Source organism: Macrobrachium nipponense, chromosome 17, assembly GCF_015104395.2.
Source record: "Macrobrachium nipponense isolate FS-2020 chromosome 17, ASM1510439v2, whole genome shotgun sequence".
NCBI lineage: Eukaryota > Metazoa > Arthropoda > Malacostraca > Decapoda > Palaemonidae > Macrobrachium > Macrobrachium nipponense.
The window spans coordinates 41,248,307-41,269,376 of NC_087210.1; the positions used below are offsets into that span (position 1 = coordinate 41,248,307).

Sequence of the window (21,070 nt, forward strand, 5' to 3'; positions counted from 1 at the left end):
GACCAAGAACCTTTACTCTGTTAGTCAATGCAGGATAAACTTTTACCCAAATCCCATGGCTTTTCATTAGGGAAGTGGGAGGGTTTTGAGTACTCAAAACGGTTTTTTGATAGTGTAGTCACTGTTTCCTCCTCAAAGGAGCATTGCAAAGAAATTGACAGGTGACGGAAAACTTAAGCTCCCAAAATTTCCATCCCGACCTTCTCAAAATTAAAACTAAAATATCTCCAGTCCAAGGTCAAGACACTAGTTTTGGTAAAAAGAACACGAAACTAAGATATGTTTTTAGTGGAAAGTTGTATAGTGACTTACCTAAGTATGCTGGGTATGGTGGTGGTCTTGACGCACCTTCCCCAGCAATAGTCAGCATACCCACCCGTTACAAAGAGCCCTGGTTTTCCGCTGTAGCACCTATGGGGTCAAGACTAACCATACCACCTACTGATACATAGTGCAGTTGAATTTGTTCCAGCTCATGGCAGTAGTGTTTTAAGAATACCGCCCAGTACATTCGGAGACCTCTTCAAAAGATACATCTCTGAAGAAGGCCAACAATGTACTTATTCCTAATCTCATGTGATCTAGGAAAGGAATATGGGTTAACCTTTTTAATGAGGGACACTAAAATTGTTCTTAGCCCTTGTAGAAACAGTGGTTTTATTCGTGCTAGGATGTGGGAAAGCAGCCCTTCTGGGATGTTTGCTGTGACCTGTAGGTAAACCTTAAGTGTTCTGTCTGCTAAATTGAGTTTTTTTAAAAGAATAGATTTCCAATGTAAAGGATTCTCATTCTTGGCCAGAAATGATGGTCAAGTAGACAATGGTAATTGAGTACCAGCAGTTTGTGTGATACATCATCCCCGTCTAAGAGAGCCTAGTGCACTAATATGGGCTCCTGATGTAATGCTACCTGGAAGATCGCTTTTTGAAGCAGGTGATTGTGGTTGTGTTAGGTCTGTTGAACTGAGGGGTGCATAAAAGTTCAAGTACCTTATTCAGTGACCAAGTAATTGGATGTGTTTCGGGAGCGTCTTTAGGGAAAAAGACCACAGAAAGGAAGTGATAACTTCTATGTTGGAATCAATCCTGATTCCATAAAGCAAGGATTCCGTTAACGCTGCCTTGTATGCCATAATTGTTGTAACTGCAAGATGTTTGTCTTCAAAGAGGTATATAAAAAATTTTAGAAGTACAGGCAGTCCCCGGGTTACGACGGGGGTTCCGTTCTTGAGGCGCGTCGTAAGCCGAAAATCGTCGTAAGCCGGAACGACACTTGGAAATATGCCTTAAACTAAGAAAAAGTTAGAGACCTTACCTGTGTGACATGCAAGTACTATTGCATGATGTGTAGTGGTTGGTTAGTTTCAATGGCAAAGGATGGTTCTTGAAGGTATAATTCTTTATTAAACTCTTGTGGACACTATAAAGCACTATGTACTACACTTAATCCTTAGGTTAGATTATCACTAAACACTATATTATGCACTGTACACTCGTAGTAGTATTTGTTAGAAATCCTGGGAGTACACTAAAATCCCAGTCTGGGTAGCTCTGGAAGGTAAAAGTATAACACAATTAGTACAAAATACTACACAAAGTCCTGAATGCAATATGTAAATTATAGATATCAAGAGTAAAAGTAAGAGTTAATGTATGTTAATTAATTCCTTACTTTTAGTTTATAATTCCTTACTTTGAGTTATATCAAGAGTAAAAAAGTTAATTGTAGTTGAATTAATTCCTTACTTTTAGTTTAAATTTGTTGTTCAACGTTAACCCTGGATGCACAAAGTCTTATGTGGCCCCATAGCCTACATCATTCAGGGGGTTCTGGAATGTACAAAAAATAATTAGTATGTCAGTAAGTACTCTATGCATAGTAAGTTACATACAGTAATATGCACCAAACAGTGGTTTTAATATCACATATATAACATGTATAAAACTTGTTAATGTATGTTAATTAATTAACCTTTTACTTTTAGTTTAAATTTGTTCGTTCAACGTAACCCTGGATGCACAAAGTCTTATGTGGCCCCATAGCCTACATCATTCAGGGGTTCTGGAATGTACAAAAGATAATTTTATTGTAGTGTCTTACCGAACAATTATAGAGCCGTGATTTCCACGAGCGGCCAGGATACTAAATTCAAATTTAGCGCGTCGGCGTCGCCAACACTGGTGGTGATGACGTCATCTCCCTCCACTCGCGGGAGAGAACCAGGTACAACTGCCCAGGTGAATCCAATTCTTTTCCTGCCGGCGTCCGTGAACATCGGTGGTCGGTGCGGTTGGATGACTTTGCTTCGCTTTTTTTCTTGTGAAATTGATCTTCGGAATTGGTGAAGTACTCTTTTTTGGCGTTGTTGTTATTTTTGCTTTTTATTTAGGCGTTGCCATGTCGGATTCTAGTCCGTCGGAGTTAGGTTTTGCATCTCAGGATGTAAAACTAGATTATCCAAGTTAGAATATGATTCTCACACTAAATGTGTTAAGTGTAGGGGGCGGACAGGTTTGTTCAGCCAGATCGAACATGTAACGAGTGTAGTGATTGGACTGATTCTCAATAATGGAAGTTTTTTTTTAGTTCATACTCGGAGAAATTAGCTAAAGACAGAATTAGAAAAGCAGCGCTTAGGGAAAGTAGACTTAGCTCCGCTTCGTCTTGCGATGCTTCTGTTCCTTCTGTTTCTCCTCAAATTGTTATGTCTCTTTAACTACACCTCCTATTCCTCCTACTAATCCCGCTTCTCCGGCTTCCCGTGTAGTTTCTTCCGACACCATTGCCAGTCTGGAATCGAGGCTAGATCATGAAATTTTCGGTACTAGCGAATACGGTTTTGCAACTTGGTAATTCAGTTAAGACATTTTTGGAGAAAGCGGCTTCAGGTAAGAGTGTAGTTGAGGGTGCGGTCTGTCTGTCCTGACACGTCTCCTAGACAAAGGTCACTGTCCAGCTTCCCCCTCGCACCGGGGAGAAGACATACCGAAGTCAAGGGAGTCGATCGGGATTTGCCCACAGACAGGCGCCTCTCTTGTTGAGCCTGTTGCGCCTCAACAGGGCTCGGTTAAGCGTTGGAAAGGTGTAGCGGTCAGACGCCTTTCGAATGATTCAAGCGATTCGTCTCCGGGTCGCGCGGCGCTCTTGGCGAGATTCGCCCGTTTCGCGTCCCTTAAAGAGGCGTTCAGGCGCCGATTCTTCGCCTCCTCCAGTCAAGCGGTATAAGGAGCCTGAGAGTAGGGTTGCGCCGCGGCCATTAGCGGCTCGTTCGTTCGCCTCAATCTGTGCCTTTTTCGGCTCCATCTACTAGTAGAGATTGTGGTTTTAGCGCTGTAGCTAGCAGTTTCTAAGGGTGTTTCTTTAGGCGCTTTTTCGTCTGTTTACGCCTGATGCGCCTGTTTCGCCTCGAATTTCGGCGGCTCCGAGCGAGGCGCAAGTAGTTTTTCCGCCTCCTGCTGAACATTTAGGCTCTTCCAAGCCTACGTTAACTGTTTTTGATTCGTCTCTGGCGCCTTTGCGCAAGCAGTTAGAGATGTTAACCAACTGGATGAATGAGTCCAAGGGTGGTTTCGAAACCTTCAGATCCGGTTGTAGTTCCGTCTACTTCTTCGGCGGTATCAGGAGAATGAAGAAGAAGTAGAGGAGGAGGATTCACATCACCTTTCGTGTTATTCACGTCTCCTTAGATTTCTTCTGGTATCTTATCCAGATTATTTTGAGAAAGCGGCCCCGCCCCGCTCTCCCCCAACTTCGACTTTTTTGATGAGGAGGAAAACTTCAGACCCTCTCCTCCCAAAACTTAAAACGTTCTATCTAAAGCGGTTAGACATTCGTTGAAAGAGACGGAGAAATGGATGTCCATGAAAAGAGACTTAGGAAGGCTCTTTTTGCTTACCCTCCCTCTAAGTTGCTTCGTAAGAGGTATAGGTTTTATGTTAAACTGGGGAAGCTCCTTCTCTGGGAGTTTCTGCCTCCTCCCAGGGAGACTTCTCCAGTTTAATCGACTCCTCTAGAAGATCTGCTTTCGCCGCAGCGGAAAGTTTTCTTTACAGCGCCTGAGTTGGACCACGTTGTAAAGAACTCAATTTAAACTTTTGGAAGTCTTTAGCTTCCTGATTGGACTATTGGCGCTTTAGCGGCCAAGATCGAAGACTGTCCTTCTCTTTCTCAGGAGTTAGCGGAGGATTGGATTGGTGTTCTGTCCTGTGAGGACAAATCCATTAGGGATGGATGTGATGAGTTAGCTTCGCTCATCGCCTTTGGTACCCTTAAGAAAAGGCAACTTTGGTGCTCCTTTGCTTCTAAAAGGGTTACGTCCCAACAGAAGTCTGCTCTTCCTTGTTTGCTCCTTTTGTGAAAAGATAACCTCTTTCCAGACGATGTAGTGTTGTCAATTTCGTCTGCGCTAGATAAGAAATCTACTTCGGATTTACTGGCACAGTCTACTAAGAGACCTAAAGCTCCTGTGGAGACTGTTCCTTCGGTTTCTCCTCTGACCCAAGCGCCTTTTCGAGGGAGAAAACCCAAGCGCTTCTTTCGGCCGAAGTCGAATTTTGCGACCTCAGTCTAAGGCCTCGGCCAAGGTTAACAAACCTTCCAAATGAAAGCTCGGTTCTTCATGCACCAGTGGGAGCCAGGCTGGCGCTGTTTTGGGAGGAATGGGAAAACAGAGGAGCAGAAGCCTGGGTAGTGCAAGTACTCAAGTTCGGCTATCGTATTCCTCTCGTTTCACCTCCCTCGCTCTCACCTGTGCCAATTCCATTCCAGGCATACTCTCGGGCTCAGACAAATTTCTGGCGCTAGCCGCAGAAGTGGAAGCGCTTGTTCTCAAAGAAGCGATAGAAACAGATAGAAGGGGGATGGGATTTTCCTCCAGGTTTTTACAATCGCCTTTTTGTAGTTCCCAAGTCATCAGGGGGCTGGAGGCCGGTTTTGGATGTGAGCGCCCTGAACTTGCATGTCCAGAAAACAAAATTTCATATGGAGACCACTCGGTCGGCGGTTCTGGAGTCCATCAGACAGGGGGATTGGATGGTCTCTCTGGACATGCAAGACGCTTATTTTCACATTCCGATACATCGCGAATCTCGGAAGTACCTAGGATTGGACCATTTCATGTTCGAAGGCAAGGTGTTTCAGTTTCGGGCTCTTTGCTTCGGACTAGCGACCGCTCCTCAAGTTTTCACCAGGGTTCTCCTCCCCGATAGGAAGCTGGCTGCACATATTAGGAGTAATGAATCTCCCTCTATCTGGACGATTGGCTTTCGTGTCGGAATCAGAGAGTCGGTGCCATGAAGGACCTTGGAACACAACTCTGGATCTTGCCAGAAAGTTAGGAATTCTGGTCAACAAACAGAAGTCCCAGTTGGTTCCATCTCAGAGCATCCTTTATTTGGGGATGATTCTGAATGCTCAAGTTTTTCGGGCTTTTCTGTCCCCGAAGAGGGTTCAAGGCTGTCTGGAGACAGTTCAGGAGTTCTTGGACAAAAGGTAAGTTCTGCCAATCAGTGGATGAGGCTCCTGGCAAATTGACGTCAGTGGAGAAATTTGTGACGTTGGGAAAGACTGCACATGAGACCTCTGCAGTTTTTCCTGAGAGCCTCTTGGTGCAGGAAGACACAACCAGACTCGGTTACCTTTCCTGTCACAGATCAAATAAAAGAGGACCACCTAAGGTGGTGGCTCTCTCGAGCAAGGTTGGGAAGAAGGGTTAGATTTACGACCCATCCTCCCGAACCTACAGTTCTTTTCCGACGCATCGAACACAGGTTGGGGGAGCCCTACTGGGAAAATCAACGGACTTCAGGAGCTTGGTCGGAGAAGGAGAAGAAGTTCCACATAAATGTAAAGGAACTGTTAGCAATTTTCTTGGGGCTCAGACAGTTTCGGAGCTTAGTAGAAGTCGAGTAGTGCAGTGCATTCCGACAACTCCACGGCTCTCTCGTACGTGCGGAAACAGGGGGGACTCAGTCTTTCTCTCTGTACGAAGTAGCCAAGGATCTCCTCCTGTGGTCAAACGAAGCGAAGGTTCAGCTAGTCCCGAGATTTGTTCCGGGAAACGATGAACGTCCTGGCGGACGAGTTAAGTCGTCAACAGCAAGTGTTACCTCTGGAGTGGACTTTGGACAACAAGATTTGTCAGAGACTTTGGCGCCTTTGGGGACGACCGTCAATAGAACCTGTTCGCGACATCAAGGAACAACCGTCTTCCTCTCTTTTGTTCGCCAGTCCCAGATCCTCTTAGCTTGGTCGGGGTGGACGCAATGCTGTTGGATTGGTCGGGTCTGGAAGCTTATGCATTCCCTCCGTTCGGTCTAATAAGAGAGGTGCTGAACAAGTTCATGTCGCACAGCAATGTAACGCTAACGTTAAATCGCTCCCTTTTGGCCCAGGAAAGAGTGGTTCCCCGGACCTTTCTCCAGTTGTTAGTAGACTTCCCCAGACTTCTTCCTCCAGAGAAGGGCTTCTCAAACAACCTCACTTCAAGAGTTTCCACCAAAACTTGTCCGCTCTAGCTCTGACAGGGTTCAGACTGTCCGGAATCTTGTCAGAGGCGAAAGGATTTTCAAGAAGAGCTGCAGAAGCTATCGCTCGTTGTAGGAGAGAGTCTTCTAACAAACTCTATCAAGGGAAGTGGAGAATCTTCAGAGAGTGGTGTAGAAGTGCTAAACTAAAGTCTCTACTTCTGCGACCTCTTTAGCAGAAATAGCAGATTTTCTTCTATTTCTTAGGAACTCTAAGAAACTGGCTCCTTCGACGATCAGAGGATATAGAGCCATGCTCTCTTCGGTTTTCGACATCGAGGTTTGGATATTTCCTCAATTCAGATCTGTCGGACCTCATTAGGTCTTTCGAAACCACTAAGCTCCGCAAGATACAGTGGCTTGGAACTTAGATGTGGTGCTAAGTTCCTCTATGGGCCACCGTTTGAGCCTTTGAAGTCGGCTTCACTCAGGAACTTGACTAAGAAGGCGCACTTTCTTATTGCACTAGCTTCTGCTAAGCGTGTCAGCGAATTGCACGCTATAGACAAAAGAGCGGTTTCTCTCAAGGCAATGCTGTATTTTCTTTTCGGTATCTTTGACCTTTCTAGCCAAAAATGAGAATCCTTCTAATCCTTGGCCGAGGAGTTTTGTGGTAAGGAACTTATCTGATTTGGTTGGACATGAGGAGGAGGAAAGGCTCTTATGTCCAGTCAGGGCTATTAAGCAGTATCTGTTGCACTAAGGGTATTGAGGACAATCTTCTAAGCTCTGGACCTCGGTTCAAAATCCCTCTCGTCCTCTTTCTAAGAATGCTATATCGTTTCTTTATTAGAGAGCTTATCAGGGAAGCTCACGGTCGCAGTCCTTGAGAACGACAATCTTTCCGTTCTGAGAGTTAAAGCTCACGAGGTTAGAGCAGTGGCAAACTTCTTTCAGCATTCAGAAAGAATTTATCTTTAGCTTCGATTCTTCAGAGCACGTTTCTGGAGATCGAATTCGGTTTTTGCGAGTCATTATCTCAAAGAGATAGAAACGGTTTTCGAGAATTGTAAAACGTTAGGTCCGGTGGCGGTTTCTGGCATGGTGTTGGGAAGAAACGGCACAGGGGTGTGTCACCTCTATGCTAACTTTTCACCTTGAATAGGTTGTCGAGTTCAAGGGAAGCTGGGGGTACTGAGTACCTGGGATACTCACCAGTCGTTAGGTCAGATTTTTACAATGGTTGGGTATATATGTTTTTGAAATCTGGTGTTGGTGACAAATGTTTTGTATGATTGAATTTCTGGTCTTAGCCCAGGGCAAGGGCGGGCAATCTTTGTTGTTACTATCCTCCGTCAGTCAGCCTTGACTCGCTTGAACTACGGAAGGATTCACTCCTGTAGAGGCTAACTTTGGTCAAATTCCAATTCCTCTACAATAGTAAGAAGAGCACCGACCAGAGGCAGTAACAGTCTGCTGTAGCTCTCTTACAAGGTAAGGTACAACAGACACCTTGAGTGTTTACTGGTATTGCAATAAATGTAACCATTTAAAAATACTAGTGGTCCACTGAATCCCACCTTCCATAAATGTGTAATCAGCTCTATAATTGTTCGGTAAGACACTACAATAAAAATGAAATTTTCATTATTAAAATGAAGTTTTATTGTATACTTACCGAACAATTATGATTATACCCACCCTCCTCCCCTTAGGTGGACGGACGGGCAGAAAGAATTGGATTCACCTGGGCAGTTGTACCTGGTTCTCCCGCGAGTGGAGGGAGATGACGTCATCACCACCAGTGTTGGCGACGCCGACGCGCTAAATTTTGAATTTAGTATCCTGCCGCTCGTGGGAAATCACGGCTCTATAATTGTTCAGTAAGTATACAATAAAACTTCATTTTAATAATGAAAATTTCATTTTTGTCAGTAAGTACTCTATGCATAGTAAGTTACATACAGTAATATGCACCATACAGTGGTTTAATATTGCATATTGTAAATGATTGGTCTCCACCCCCTCCCGTTCAGCAGGGAGTGTACAGTATGTAATTCCATGAGGGACCTTGATCACTTATCCCATGTGAGAGATCTTTGTCACTTTTTTTTAGTATGTACGTATAAAACTTACTTAATGTATGTTTCTACTATGTATAATTCCTTACCTTTAGTACAGTAGTACATAGTTTACAGTTGTCGTGCTATGTTATGTAGTAACCCTGGACAAAGTTTTGTATGTGGCCCCATAGCCTGCATCATGGAGGGGGTCCTGGTTTTCTGGAATGTACCAAAAAAGTATCAAAGTTAAGTCATGTTATGTATGTTTAGTAAGTTACATACAGTAACCATACGTCAGTGGTTTATAACATGTACATATGTACATAATCAAACTTGGTTGGAAATTCCTGTAAAAAAAGTTATTACGTATGTAATATGTACTACTGTATGTAAAAACCTTACTGTTCATACTTGTTACACTACATGTTACATGTGATACGTATACTTTCCTGAAGGGTTTTTTCCATCCAAAAATGGTGCTTCTACTTGTAGTTATCCTTGATGACACTTGTAGTAACAACCTGGAGTTGTGTGAAAAATGTTGGTTCTGGAAGGAAAAAGTAACAAAATTAGTGTACAAAATATACACTACAGAAAGTTGTGAATGCAATATGTTAATTACTGTAGATATCAAGAGTACTAAAATAGTTTAATGTATGGTTAATTAATTCCCTTACTTTTAGTTTAAAGTTGTCTTTCAATGTAACCCTGGATGGACAAAGTCTATGCATAGTAAGTTAACATACAGTAATATGCACCATACAGTGGTTTAATATCACATATAACATGTAGTATAAAACTTAATTTAGAAATTCCTTACATAACTTACCAACTTTTAGTGAGTCTCAAAGCTGTTACCTAGGTTGTGTAGATGGAGGTGGAGGTGTAGAGCATTCATGATAAGGATGCATTCCAAACCTAACTTCAGTGTGCTTTATCACAGATAACAGGCTAGGATGATGGGCAGTCTGGAATGAAGAATTAATATTAAAGGACAGTATGTAACCACTTAGGTGTACAAAATTTATTGTACGTATGCAAACATTAAACACAACTGAGGAATTCCTTACCTTCAGCAAAATGAAGACATGCAGGCTATGTAGAGGTCTGGTTTATGTAAGTCACAGGTGCATGCCAGTCTGGAATGATAATGTAATACATATGATTATAGTATGTATGTTACATACATAACATGGTTATTACATATGTAATATTAAAACATTCTTAATAAAAAAAAATGTCCTTACCAAATTCTAGTGGTTGGCTTGCTTACTGGGGTGGCCATATGGTACATGAGAGTGGTGGTGGCTGGGCTATGGAGTGGGATGGGCAGGTGCTTGGGAGTCTGGAATGATAAAAAATATATAAAAATGATAGTTACTATACTACTGTAAACTACTGCACATGTTATTACTGTTTGACATATGTAGTGTGTAATACGTATGTTCAATATAAAAAAAAATGAAGAATTCTTTTACCTGAAGGAATGGGGAGAGGTGATTACTACTCGTATCAAACTGATTTGGGCTCTGGAGAGGTGATACTCGTATCAAACTGATGAGGGAACATCTAACATCTGGAAAGAATGATAGGGTACATAAAATATATTATAAGGTGGATGTAATTGTAGCATATGTACACTTTTAATAAAATTCTATTAGCAATTTATAAAACATTTTATACAAATTTGTTAAGGATTCCTTACCTGATGTATAGGGCGAGGCATCAAAACCATGGAAAGGCTCAGGGTCATCTGGTCACCTGTCACTATCAAATGGGTCTGAAATGAAAAAAAAAAAAATAATAAGGTTATGCAACATCAAAAAAAAAAAAACACCCCCCCCATTGTACCACTATGTAAGTTAGTGTACGTATGTATGTAGGGTGTAAACAATTTCCAACATGAAAATGAGAAAAATGAAATTGCTTACCTGATTGTACAGTGGGCGGGCTGATACAGAGGCGTCCAGGTACAGGGGGATCTGGAACTGTCACAGTTAGTACAGGGAGATCTGGAACTGTCACAGGTAGTACAGGGAGATCTGGAACTGTCACAGGTAGTACAGGGGGATCTGGAAACTGTCCACCCTTCTGCAATAAAATTACAAATGATGAAAATTAATGAAGTTACAATTTACTCTTACATTTAGTTGTTACATTAAAAAATTAACACATTTTTAATATGTACACTATGTAAACACATAAATTAGTAAAACAGTTCAGAATTCCTTACCAGGACTAGGAGTGGGAGGTGGTGGTACTGGAGACTTGTGAAAGAAAGTGTCAAGCCTGGACTGCACATTCTCTTCGTCTGCTTCTCCTTCAGGGTCTCCTTGTAGAAAGTCACCAAATCCTGATTCTCTCTTGATTTTGTCAAACCTAGAAACGTTAGGGTTTTCTGCCTCAAAAGAAGCCAAGGCTCTCTCCAGATGAGTAAAACCCTCTGACAAGCCTTTCACAGTTAATGACCTGGGTTTTTGGCTCTGGTGCCGCCTCCTCTTCCTCAATCATTTGTTGTTCAAGTTCTAGTAAGTCCTCTGCAGACAATTCCTCTCCATGGGAAGCCAGCAGCTCTGTTACATCATCAGGTTCAAGATCTAGTTTCAGCCTCTTGCTTAGCCCTACGATCTTCCTCGTCACAGTCTCGACGTCTTCTGCCTGGTCAAAGCCTTCAAAACTGTGCACAAAACTGTGGACACAGTTTCCTCCAGGCCCCATTTAAAGTGGTCGTCTTCACTCGTCCCAAGCACTGCAATGTTCTTCACTGCATCTGCAATGTTGTAGCCCTTCCAGAATTGTTCAGTGTCAACTCCTTGTTAGCTTCTATGGCCCTCAAAGCAAAACGTATGGTCCTTCTAAGGTAGTAAGCCTTGAAATTGCTATTACTCCTGGTCCATTGGCTGTATCAGCGATGTGGTATTGGGTGGGAGGTACACCACTTCACATTAGGATGCATGTCGCTCAAATTTGAAGGGTGACCAGGGCATTGTCCAGGACTAAGAGGGCCTTAAAAGGCAGACCCTTCGAAGTCAAATACCGCTCCACTGCTGGCACGAAATGGTCATTGAACCAATCTTCGAAGACCATTAAGGTAACCCACGCCTTCTTGTTAGATTTCCAAATCACAGGGAGTTGACTCTTGAAAATGCCCTTGAAAGCCCTGGGATTCTCGGCCAAATACACCAGCAAGGGCTTCAGTTTCAAAATCACCACTTGCATTGGCCCCAAACAGCAAAGTCAGTCGCCCTCCTTTCCCAGCTTTATGGCCAGGTGCTGACTTTCTCCTCCTTGGAAAGGTACGTTCGATTTGGCATTCTTTCCAAAATAATCCAGTCTCATCCACATTAAAGACTTGGTCAGCCGTGTAACCACCATCCTAATTATCTCAGCCAAACCACCTGGAAAACTTTCTGCTGCTTCGCTATCAGCACTAGCAGCTTCACCTTGCAGCTTCACATTATGCAAATTTGCACGAGCCTTAAAACGGTTAAACCAACCTCTACTCGCTGGAAAATTCACCACCAGCACTGCCTTCGCCAAACTTTTTCACTACTGCCTCATGCAGCGCTCTAGCCTTCTCCTGGATCACACTTAAGCTCACCGGAACACGTCGCTGGTTCTGGTCCTCCAGCCAGATCATGAGCAATTTCTCCATTTCAACAATGCTCTGGCTGACGTTGCTTCTCGTTTAATCACCGTTGACTTCATCGGTGCAGCATCCTTAACATGCTTCAGAATACGTTCCTTATCCTTCACAATGGTTACCACCGTGGTGGTCCTGCTCAAGCCTAAAGAACGGCCTATTTCGGTGTTAGTTTCTCCTCTCCAAACGCTTTATCACGTCATATTTTGACCTCCATCGTGATGACCTGCCTCTTCTTGGATGAACTATCATCGGAGGAAGTACTTTGGCGTTTAGGAGCCATTGTAAAATTTGCGAAAATGGCAAGAATTTCAGCAACGTCTCAGCACACAACTATGGAATGCAGCAGGCACGCGATTGAAGTGGCGTCCTTTCGTATTGTTACGCTTGGCGTCCTCGACCGTCCGAGGTCGTTGTTCGGTCAATTTACCATACAGTTTTAATAGCGTTAATTAATTTATGCACCTCGCTCAAAAACTAGTTCTGCATATGAGGTATCGTTAAAAAGCATAACAAAACGTCGTACCTTGGAATTTGTGTTGTAATCTAACCAGAAACTTAGTTTTTTTAATTATGTACTGGAAACAAGCAATGATTTTTCATTATATTTGCGCTTTTGGGGGACGGCTGTTTTAAACTGCGCATCCCAAGCTAGTGTATTCATTCGCCCGCACAAAATAGTTCCGCATATGCGGCGTCACTAAAAAAATTCAAAAATACGAAAAAAAAAGTGTCAAAAATCATCATAACCTCAAAATTTTTGTTGTAATGTAACCAAAAACATATTTTTATTATGTACTGTGCTAAACTATAAAGGATTTACTTATCATAGCATGCGTTTTTTTAAAACGCGTCGTTAACTCGGAGCGTCGGAAGCTGTCAGCGTCGTAACCTCGGAACAAGCGTCGTAACCCAGGACGGAATTTCCATTGAATATTTAAGAAAAGCGTCGTAACCTCGGAACGTCGTAAGCCGGAACCGTCGTAAGCCGGGGACTGCCTGTAATTCTATAGAAGTCTCGATTGGGCTTTCAGTATGGATATAATCTAACCATATTTTCCATACAGACTGGTATTGCTGGATAGATGTTGTCCGTAGTTTTTGCACTAGGTACCTAGCAATATTTGTGTTGAATGAGTGGTTTTCGTGCTTGGCTACCAATCCGGTGGTCCGAAGTTCAATTCTCGCCTTGGCCAAAGCGGGATCAGATGAATTTATTTCTGGTGATAGAAATTAACTTCTCGATATAATGTGGCTCAGATCCCACAATAAGCTGTGGGTCACGTTGCTAGGTTACCAATTGGTTCCTAACCACCTAAAAATATCTAATCCTTCGGGCCAGCCCTAGGAGAGCTGTTAATCACCTCAGTGGTCTGGTAAAACCAAGATATAATTAACTTCTAGCAATACAGTATTGGGTGAGTGGTTTTCACATGAAGTTCTCAGCTTAGAAAGGAGGATGCGTAAAAGACTTCCCCTCCTACTTTCTGGGACAGTACAGTGGACGCTAGTGGAATTGATCTCTTCACCCAATGTTGAAGTACTAATAGGAACTAATGCCTTTTTGGCTAATTATGGACTACTAGGTAAGCTGTTCCTTTGAAGGTTGGGAGTTAGTTCAAAACCTTCAAAATCTGGGACAATGGAGGAAAAAGATATATATTGTCTTCCAGTTGTTTCAGTCTTGTAGGAAGGCATCTCTTGCTGTTGCTTGACTGTCCAAATTCTGGGACACATACTGGGAGTTTGTGATTCTCATATGTGGCAAACAGGTCTACTTCAGTTGTGGAAGTAGATTGCTTATTGTTTGAAAAGAGTGGTTGTCCAATGTCCTCTCTGTAGAGGCTGTCTTCTTCCTTGACAGAGTCTATTACAATGAGAAACCCTGTAAGGTGAATTGCAGACAAGTGCCTTTTTTTACCTGAAGAATGGCTAACATTCATATATTGAGAGGAGGTGAGCGTGATCCCAATTTTTTTATGCCGGATACTGCAGTTGCTTTGTCTTGGACCAACAGACTGTCTCTCTTCCTGGGGTTTAAGTTTCTTTAGAGACAAAAAGATAGCCGTCAGCTCCAGGAAATTGATATGACAATTCTTTAGAGGAGCTCACCACCTCCCCACCACCTGACAATCCTCCCAATGTCCTCCCCAACCTGTCAACAAGGCATCTGTGTGTATTGTTACTTTTACAGATGGAGGAGTCAGGGTGACCTGTTTTGCCAGATTCCTTCCATTTTGTGAAATTTGTATCGCATCTATTCATGTAACCGCCAAAATTTGTTCACGTTTTTCAGTTGCAATCTGAGTATTGGATCTTTTACTGATGCAAACTGCAGTAGACCCATCATACGTTCTAACGGCCATCTGTAAACAATGGTCTGTGTTGGGAACCTTTTGAGGTTTTTCCTTATTCTGTTTTGTGTTTTGAGGGGGAGATACAAAAGGCCGTGAACAGTATCTCAACACAATCACAGCCACTGAAACTATCTGCTGGGTGGCGCCGGATTTTTTCCAATTTGTTATAAAACCTTTTGACTGGAGTCTGTTGACCACTGCTCTTATGTTTTTCAAGCACTTTTGTCTTGCAGCCCCCAAATTAACCAGTCATCTAAATAATCTATTAGATGTATTCCTTAATTTCTGAGTTCTCAGACAACTACCGTCACCAATTTTGTAAAGATTCTTGGGGCAATGGAAAGGGCAAAAGAAAAGAGCAATAGGGACGTGCCCGTATGCATCTTTCAAATCTATAGAAACTGTCCAGGTCCCTTTTGGAGTGAAGGAATGTACTTGAGCAACGGTAGTCATTCGAAACTTTTGGCAATGTGGTTGTTCAATGTCGATAGGTCGAGGATCACTCTTCGTTCAGAGGAATCCTTTTTGGGATAATTGAAGAGACGTTCTTGGTGACAAACCTATGAATGTTTCCCTATGGGTCCTTTTAACAGCCCATTGAGAATAATGCTGTGTCCCCAAGGAGAAGCCTTCCATGCCTTGTGGTATCTTTGAAGCCAACCCCCAACCAAACAATTCGTATTGGTCTCCTCCTCTGCCTCTACCTTTTTCCTTGATGGGCATTCCAGCTGTTGCTTTTTTGTTTTCCTTGTTAAAAGGATGTATATACCTTCTGCTGAGTAGGTTGTTGTCCTTTTGAGGGAGTTGTCCCTTCTGACCACCTACCTGCTTATGAGGAGAACTATTGGAGGTGACTGAAGGCCTATATGATATTTTATCAAAGCGAACCTTTTTTGGATTGGGTAATAGAAAATTTCTGGATTTTTGTTTCCTAAAATCTTTTCCCACGAGGGCTTACACAGTACAGTTTTGTTGACATACATGCCTGCTCTTTGACTTGAGGTACAATAGAATCCTCAAACAGGCCCCAACATAAGGCATTAGACTGTAATAAAGCATTCATATTGGGAAATGACTTGGAGTTTTCTAATACCTCTATTTGTGCTTTTATGTGCGAATCTAAAAAGTCATAGAGTGCTTTCCTTAATGTTCTTATAAGGCATTTAGCCACAGCAGCAAAAATTGTCCTGGATTCTTCTGGAAGCCTTTTTGTGACAACTTCTAGCATGGAGGAAGTGGTTAAGATGCTAAGAAAGTGGGTCATAGCACAAAACTCTGATGCTGAAAGTACCTTCTGATATCCTTCTCATCGGTACCAAATTGCTTTGTTGCAATATCTGGGGGGAGGTTTTTCTAATCAAAAGGAAGCTGAAGCATTGCCCATTCTTTGGTGGAGATTTTGAAACTGGGATAACCAAAGTAAATAATTAGTTTTAGTTATGCCAGTGGTTCACACTTTTTGGTTATTACATAATTTTGAAAGTGTGCCTTCACATGGTTTATTATTTTAAATGTGAAGGGGCAGAAGGCTGTGGTACATGATGAGCAACCTGAGTTGTATTCATAAGTATTGATCCATCTCCCATTCACCTAGTAAAGAGTGTTGTCTACAGCTTTCAATGCTTTATTCCTAGTTAAGAGTATAGTTTCTTTTTGAGGTTCTCCATGTCTGGTGAAGGTGATATCAGGCACTATTCTGTATTAGGAAACCCTACCCTGTCTCTAAACTCGACATGTAAAACTTCTATCATGGTCTTTCTCTCATTGTTGAGATGCTTACCATCTAGGGAGAAAATGCACATCGAGGCATCTCGCCAAGGATTATCAGTATCAGAATAGGATTTTGGAGTCTCCATTATGTTTTGATCAGAAGACTCATAATCCAAACTTGGGCACTTTGTTGGTTCCAGTAGGGATTGTACCCTTAACTCTTGTTTGGGCAGATTTGGTTTCCACTCTCCCTATTTTATTGCAAGATGCAGGGCATTAACATTTTGGTGTATACATTACTGACTTGATTTCTTTAATTTCTTGTTCAGAATCGTGCAGTATGCCCATTATCTGTTGCTGTTCATTGGCAAGGGTGACTTTGATGTTACCCATTATTCCCTTATGGAACTGATCAAATACTGCAAACTGTGTATCCCTTTTGGGCAGCTTTCATAACCTGACTGAGTATCTACAGCTGAGCTGCAGCTGCCTGTTCCCCAGGGGGCAGAGGTCCTGGATGAATTACTATAACTCTGAAACTGTTTTCATTTCCATTGGGTTCAGGTGGATCCTCTTATCCCTTTAGGGGGAAGGATCCTTATCAGCTGAAAGCTGCATGGGGGATTGACTTCTATAATGTTTCCCCCATGGCTAGTTGAAAATTTTGTCCCTGATCCTTCTGAGTTCAGCAAGGTTCTTTCTGTATTAATATCGACCTATTAATCCTGAGGCAATTCCCCTCCAAGTGAGGATCTCTCTATATCCTCTGCAGGATGAACCTGGGGAGTAGTGGGGACTTATGTTACTGGGTTTTGCCCAAAATATGAATCTTCAGATAAGGGGTTAAGTATATGCTGCTGAAGTTCTGCTGGATAGGTGTAATCTTCCCCTTCCTCACCCTTGCTGAACCCTAGGACCCATTGAGACAGCTTAAAACAGGCAGTGCCATCCTTAAAGCTTGCTACCAAGAGCACACTACAAGTTTCACACATCTGGTGACCAAACAAATTTGTCCTGATTATTACAGGGACTGTTTATGGCAGGTGGTATGGGCTGTGGCCACTGGTAAAAAACATACTGAGCAACCTGCTACGGAACTTTTTAACTGAGGGTCATGTCTCAAGATGGCCCTATAATGAAAAAATTGAGTTATTAGAAAATTTAATTGGTATAGATTATTTTTAGTCATGGACACCTGTAAATATTTACTAACTGTTGATCTAATTTTTTAGGTCAATTTGACCACAAGTGTACATTTTTAATACATTTTATAAAATTTTTGTTAACTTAAACCTTTTGAGGTTTAGATTAGCTTTGTCTGTATTCTTAAACTTGCCCCCTTTGTCATGGCTATGTCAAGTTTTTAATTTTAAATATAATACCACCCAAAACCGCTCGAGCTAGTTTGTGACTAACCTGTCAACTAACCCAAGCCACTTTTTCATATGGCTCAGGTTGATATCTGTAGTATAATCTATGTTAAGCTAACCAAAAAGGATTTTTTAGAGGGTTCTCAGTTAATATAAGCTACTGCTTACATTGGTGATTAACAAAACCCTGATATAGATACAATATCTCATTGTTTTAATATAATTATATCCTAGTCTACCCTCTTGCCTGATACTCAGCCATATTTCTAGGCCTATAGAAGGATATTCACTTTAAAAAGGGATTGCTACTTAATCTGGTTAGGCTACTACTTATTCTAGACAAGATTCTAATATGTATTCTTATCAATTAGCTAGGCTATATAGTCATAAAGCAAGTTACCATTTATTGAACCCAGTAATTTTTGAACCTTGAATATATTGGTTTGTAGTCTTATATACAGGCTAGGCTACCAAGTCATACCAAACTCAGTCATTTTGCTAAGCTTAGAATACTAGAGTATGTTGCGTTACAGATAAACTAGGCTATATAACCCATCCTATCATTACTAACCTTTGTGTTAGGTTATTTTACCATATCAGAATTATAAGCCTCAACACTAAAGTCATGTGTCATTTAAAACACCAATAGTACTCAGAATATAGCCTTAAGGTTAGGCTACTACCTCATTTAACACCGGTTGCCAAGGTTAGGTGGTCTAGGCTAACAATTTAGTCTGATAGGGTGTTTCAAAAAAGTTTACCACTTACCATTAGGTATTACCTAGTCCTGGGTTAGGTCATGCTAAATATGCAGGCTATGTAAAATGAAAATAGTGTAGCCTGTTCATCAACTTCTAGAAACTTATCACTGAAACATTAGGGAACTACCTAATCAGGGTTATTTAAGATTTATAATCTTTAAGTTATATAATCTTAAGCTACAAGCTACAAACAATAGCTACCATAGTCTTAAATTATTTGCAATGAATTGGTTAGGCTGATGCCTAGGAAATTATAGACACTGTTATCTGAAAAGAGACCATGTGCTCTCCAAATAAAGGATGGCCAAACTAAAGGCGGTTTCTATATTCAAAACAAAGGTATGTTTTACAGTTTTAAACCTAATATTTTTCACAAACTTTAAAATAAGCACTAAACTTTAAAATTTTGGAGATTTCTTGATCCCTGAAGAAAAAAATAGGAGATTGAAATGTCTCAAAATGAAGAGTGCTGGCTGGAGACACCTTAGTCTGCATTGACTAGAGGGGTAATGGTTCTTGGTCTTTTAACTGGCCTGATCATAAAACAAGATGGCTGAAGCACATGTGCAATACTCACTTCTGCAGTTTTGACGTAGGAAACTGGGTACAGCTGCTGAAGACAAGATAAAATTGATACTCTATCATGTGTTATAATGTTTTCAGTATGGCATAATGCCTGGCTACAAGACCAGGCTAAAAGATATTTCTTTGATGTTAGTCTCGTCACCATGGGGCGCTGGCACACACCATGGAGGGTAACTCCTTTGAGGACAAAACAGCGACTACACTATAAAAAAGCTTTAATAATTGTACAATTTTTCACATTTAGAAAAATGTAAATTATTTTAAATTTGCAATTTCTTTGTAGTACCAGAACAGGATTTCACTCTTTTAGGTTAGTGTTCATTTTGTGAAGTATACAGCCAGTTTCTATAAAATTAATTCTGACTATTACGTTGTTTAGTACAAAAGCTATTTACAATTGACAGGATTTTTGTATGAGCACACATTTTAGAATGAATTTTATATTGTAAATACAGACCTAGTACCTCCTGTATCTCGCCAATATATGATATATCATATATGTAGCTATTAACTTGTTAAGGCTTAGAATAGGAATTGATACAGTGAGTAGAGAAAGCTTCTCATATAAATGGAGTATTTCCTTGGGAAAATGAAGAGATTTTCTTTAGTAGAGAGAACTGCATTTCTGTGCTAACCAGTCATGCATCAAAGACTACAAGTAGCTTAATAGGTGTGTAAATGATAATAGCAGTTGCTAATTTTGTTACAGCATGTTTGTTGCAAGTTAATGGATACATTTATGAGTTTTTATTAATGCAATTTTGACATTTTTATTTTAAAATTTTGTAATTTTTGCAGGAACATCATAAACGCTCCATACCTAAAGACACGTGGAATTTACTTCTGGACTTTGCATTGATGATTAATGATGATATGTCTAATTATGATGAAGAAGGAGCGTGGCCCGTATTAATTGATGATTTTGTGGAGTATGCAAGGCCCATTATTACGGGGCACCCTACTCAAGTTTAAGCTGTGGGTAGCTGTAATTTTAGAACTTACATCAGCTCAAAAACATTTCCTTTTTGTTTTGTTTGATGTTTTTTTTCAAGAGCTTTGAAGGAAAAGAATGCTAAATAAGTGAATGTTGCTACCTTCATATGGTCCATTACCAATGACAGATTTTATTAAAAAATAGTTGAAATTATCTCTGCCATAAGTGACATTTTCCATGTGGTGATTTGGGAAACCACGTAAATTAATGGATTAGGTGCATTGTAGAGAAAAAAGGCTTATGAAAGAAAAGTTTGTGCTTTTAGGTAAGTTCCATTACTTGAAGCTTTTCTTGGAACACGTTCTCCCTCCCCCACCAACTGCATAAGGAAACAAGCATCTGAATTCTTGACCAGGAACTTAAGCTCATCGGGTGTAAAAGCAAGAACATAGCGCCTGTGGCCGAGAGCAAAGTCTTAATTATAATTGGAACTAGAGTAACCTTAACGGTATTGTGTCACTGAATTTAGTGCCCTATTTTTATTTTTTGTTCCTTTCAATAGTTTGTACCAAAACAGTAAAGTAGTATAGATTTGTTTGGTTTACTCTTCTGTTGTATTTGCAGTGTAAAAGTTTCAAATATTTGCAAGAATAAAATTGGCAACAATTATTGATAGTCAATTGAAATTCTATGCTTTAGATCAAGAATTTATCTTATATACTTATTTATTTGCATGCTGTTCATATTCTTCACTCAGTAAAGGGCATTTTCTAATGTTTTAGTTTGCCACTGAACCCATTTTATGTTACTAAACTTGCTTCAAGAATCAGATAATATTGAAAAACAGACTGTCCCTGACTTATGACTGGGTTGTGTTTTTGAATCAGTTGAAATTGAGTGGATGTGAAATCTGTTTGGTGTGTTGAATATTATATAATATATATATATATAATATATATTATATATATATATATATAATATATATATATATAATCTATATTATGTTATAATATTATAAATTATATCTATATACAGGCAGTCCCCGGTTATCAGCAGGGCTTCTGTTTTTAGTGGAGTGCTGATAAGTGAAAACCACCATTAACTGAAACTCTGCGATTTATGGCACTGAGTTTCGGTTAATGGTGCCTCTTTTAGGTATGTTATGACACCATAACTTTATTAT

General features: G+C 40.9%; 1 protein-coding gene across 1 annotated transcript in view; it reads left to right on the forward strand.

The window, feature by feature from the left end:
* The window catches only part of LOC135196197 (DCN1-like protein 2), a 136,940-nt gene extending 116,138 nt beyond the window's left edge, over positions 1-20,802 (forward strand). The window contains exon 5 of the mRNA XM_064222801.1: positions 19,752-20,802. Within this exon, the coding sequence (XP_064078871.1) occupies positions 19,752-19,925 (174 nt within the window). The 3' untranslated portion in view covers positions 19,926-20,802. The remainder of the gene's footprint in view (positions 1-19,751) is intronic.
* The last annotated feature ends 268 nt before the right edge of the window (positions 20,803-21,070 follow it).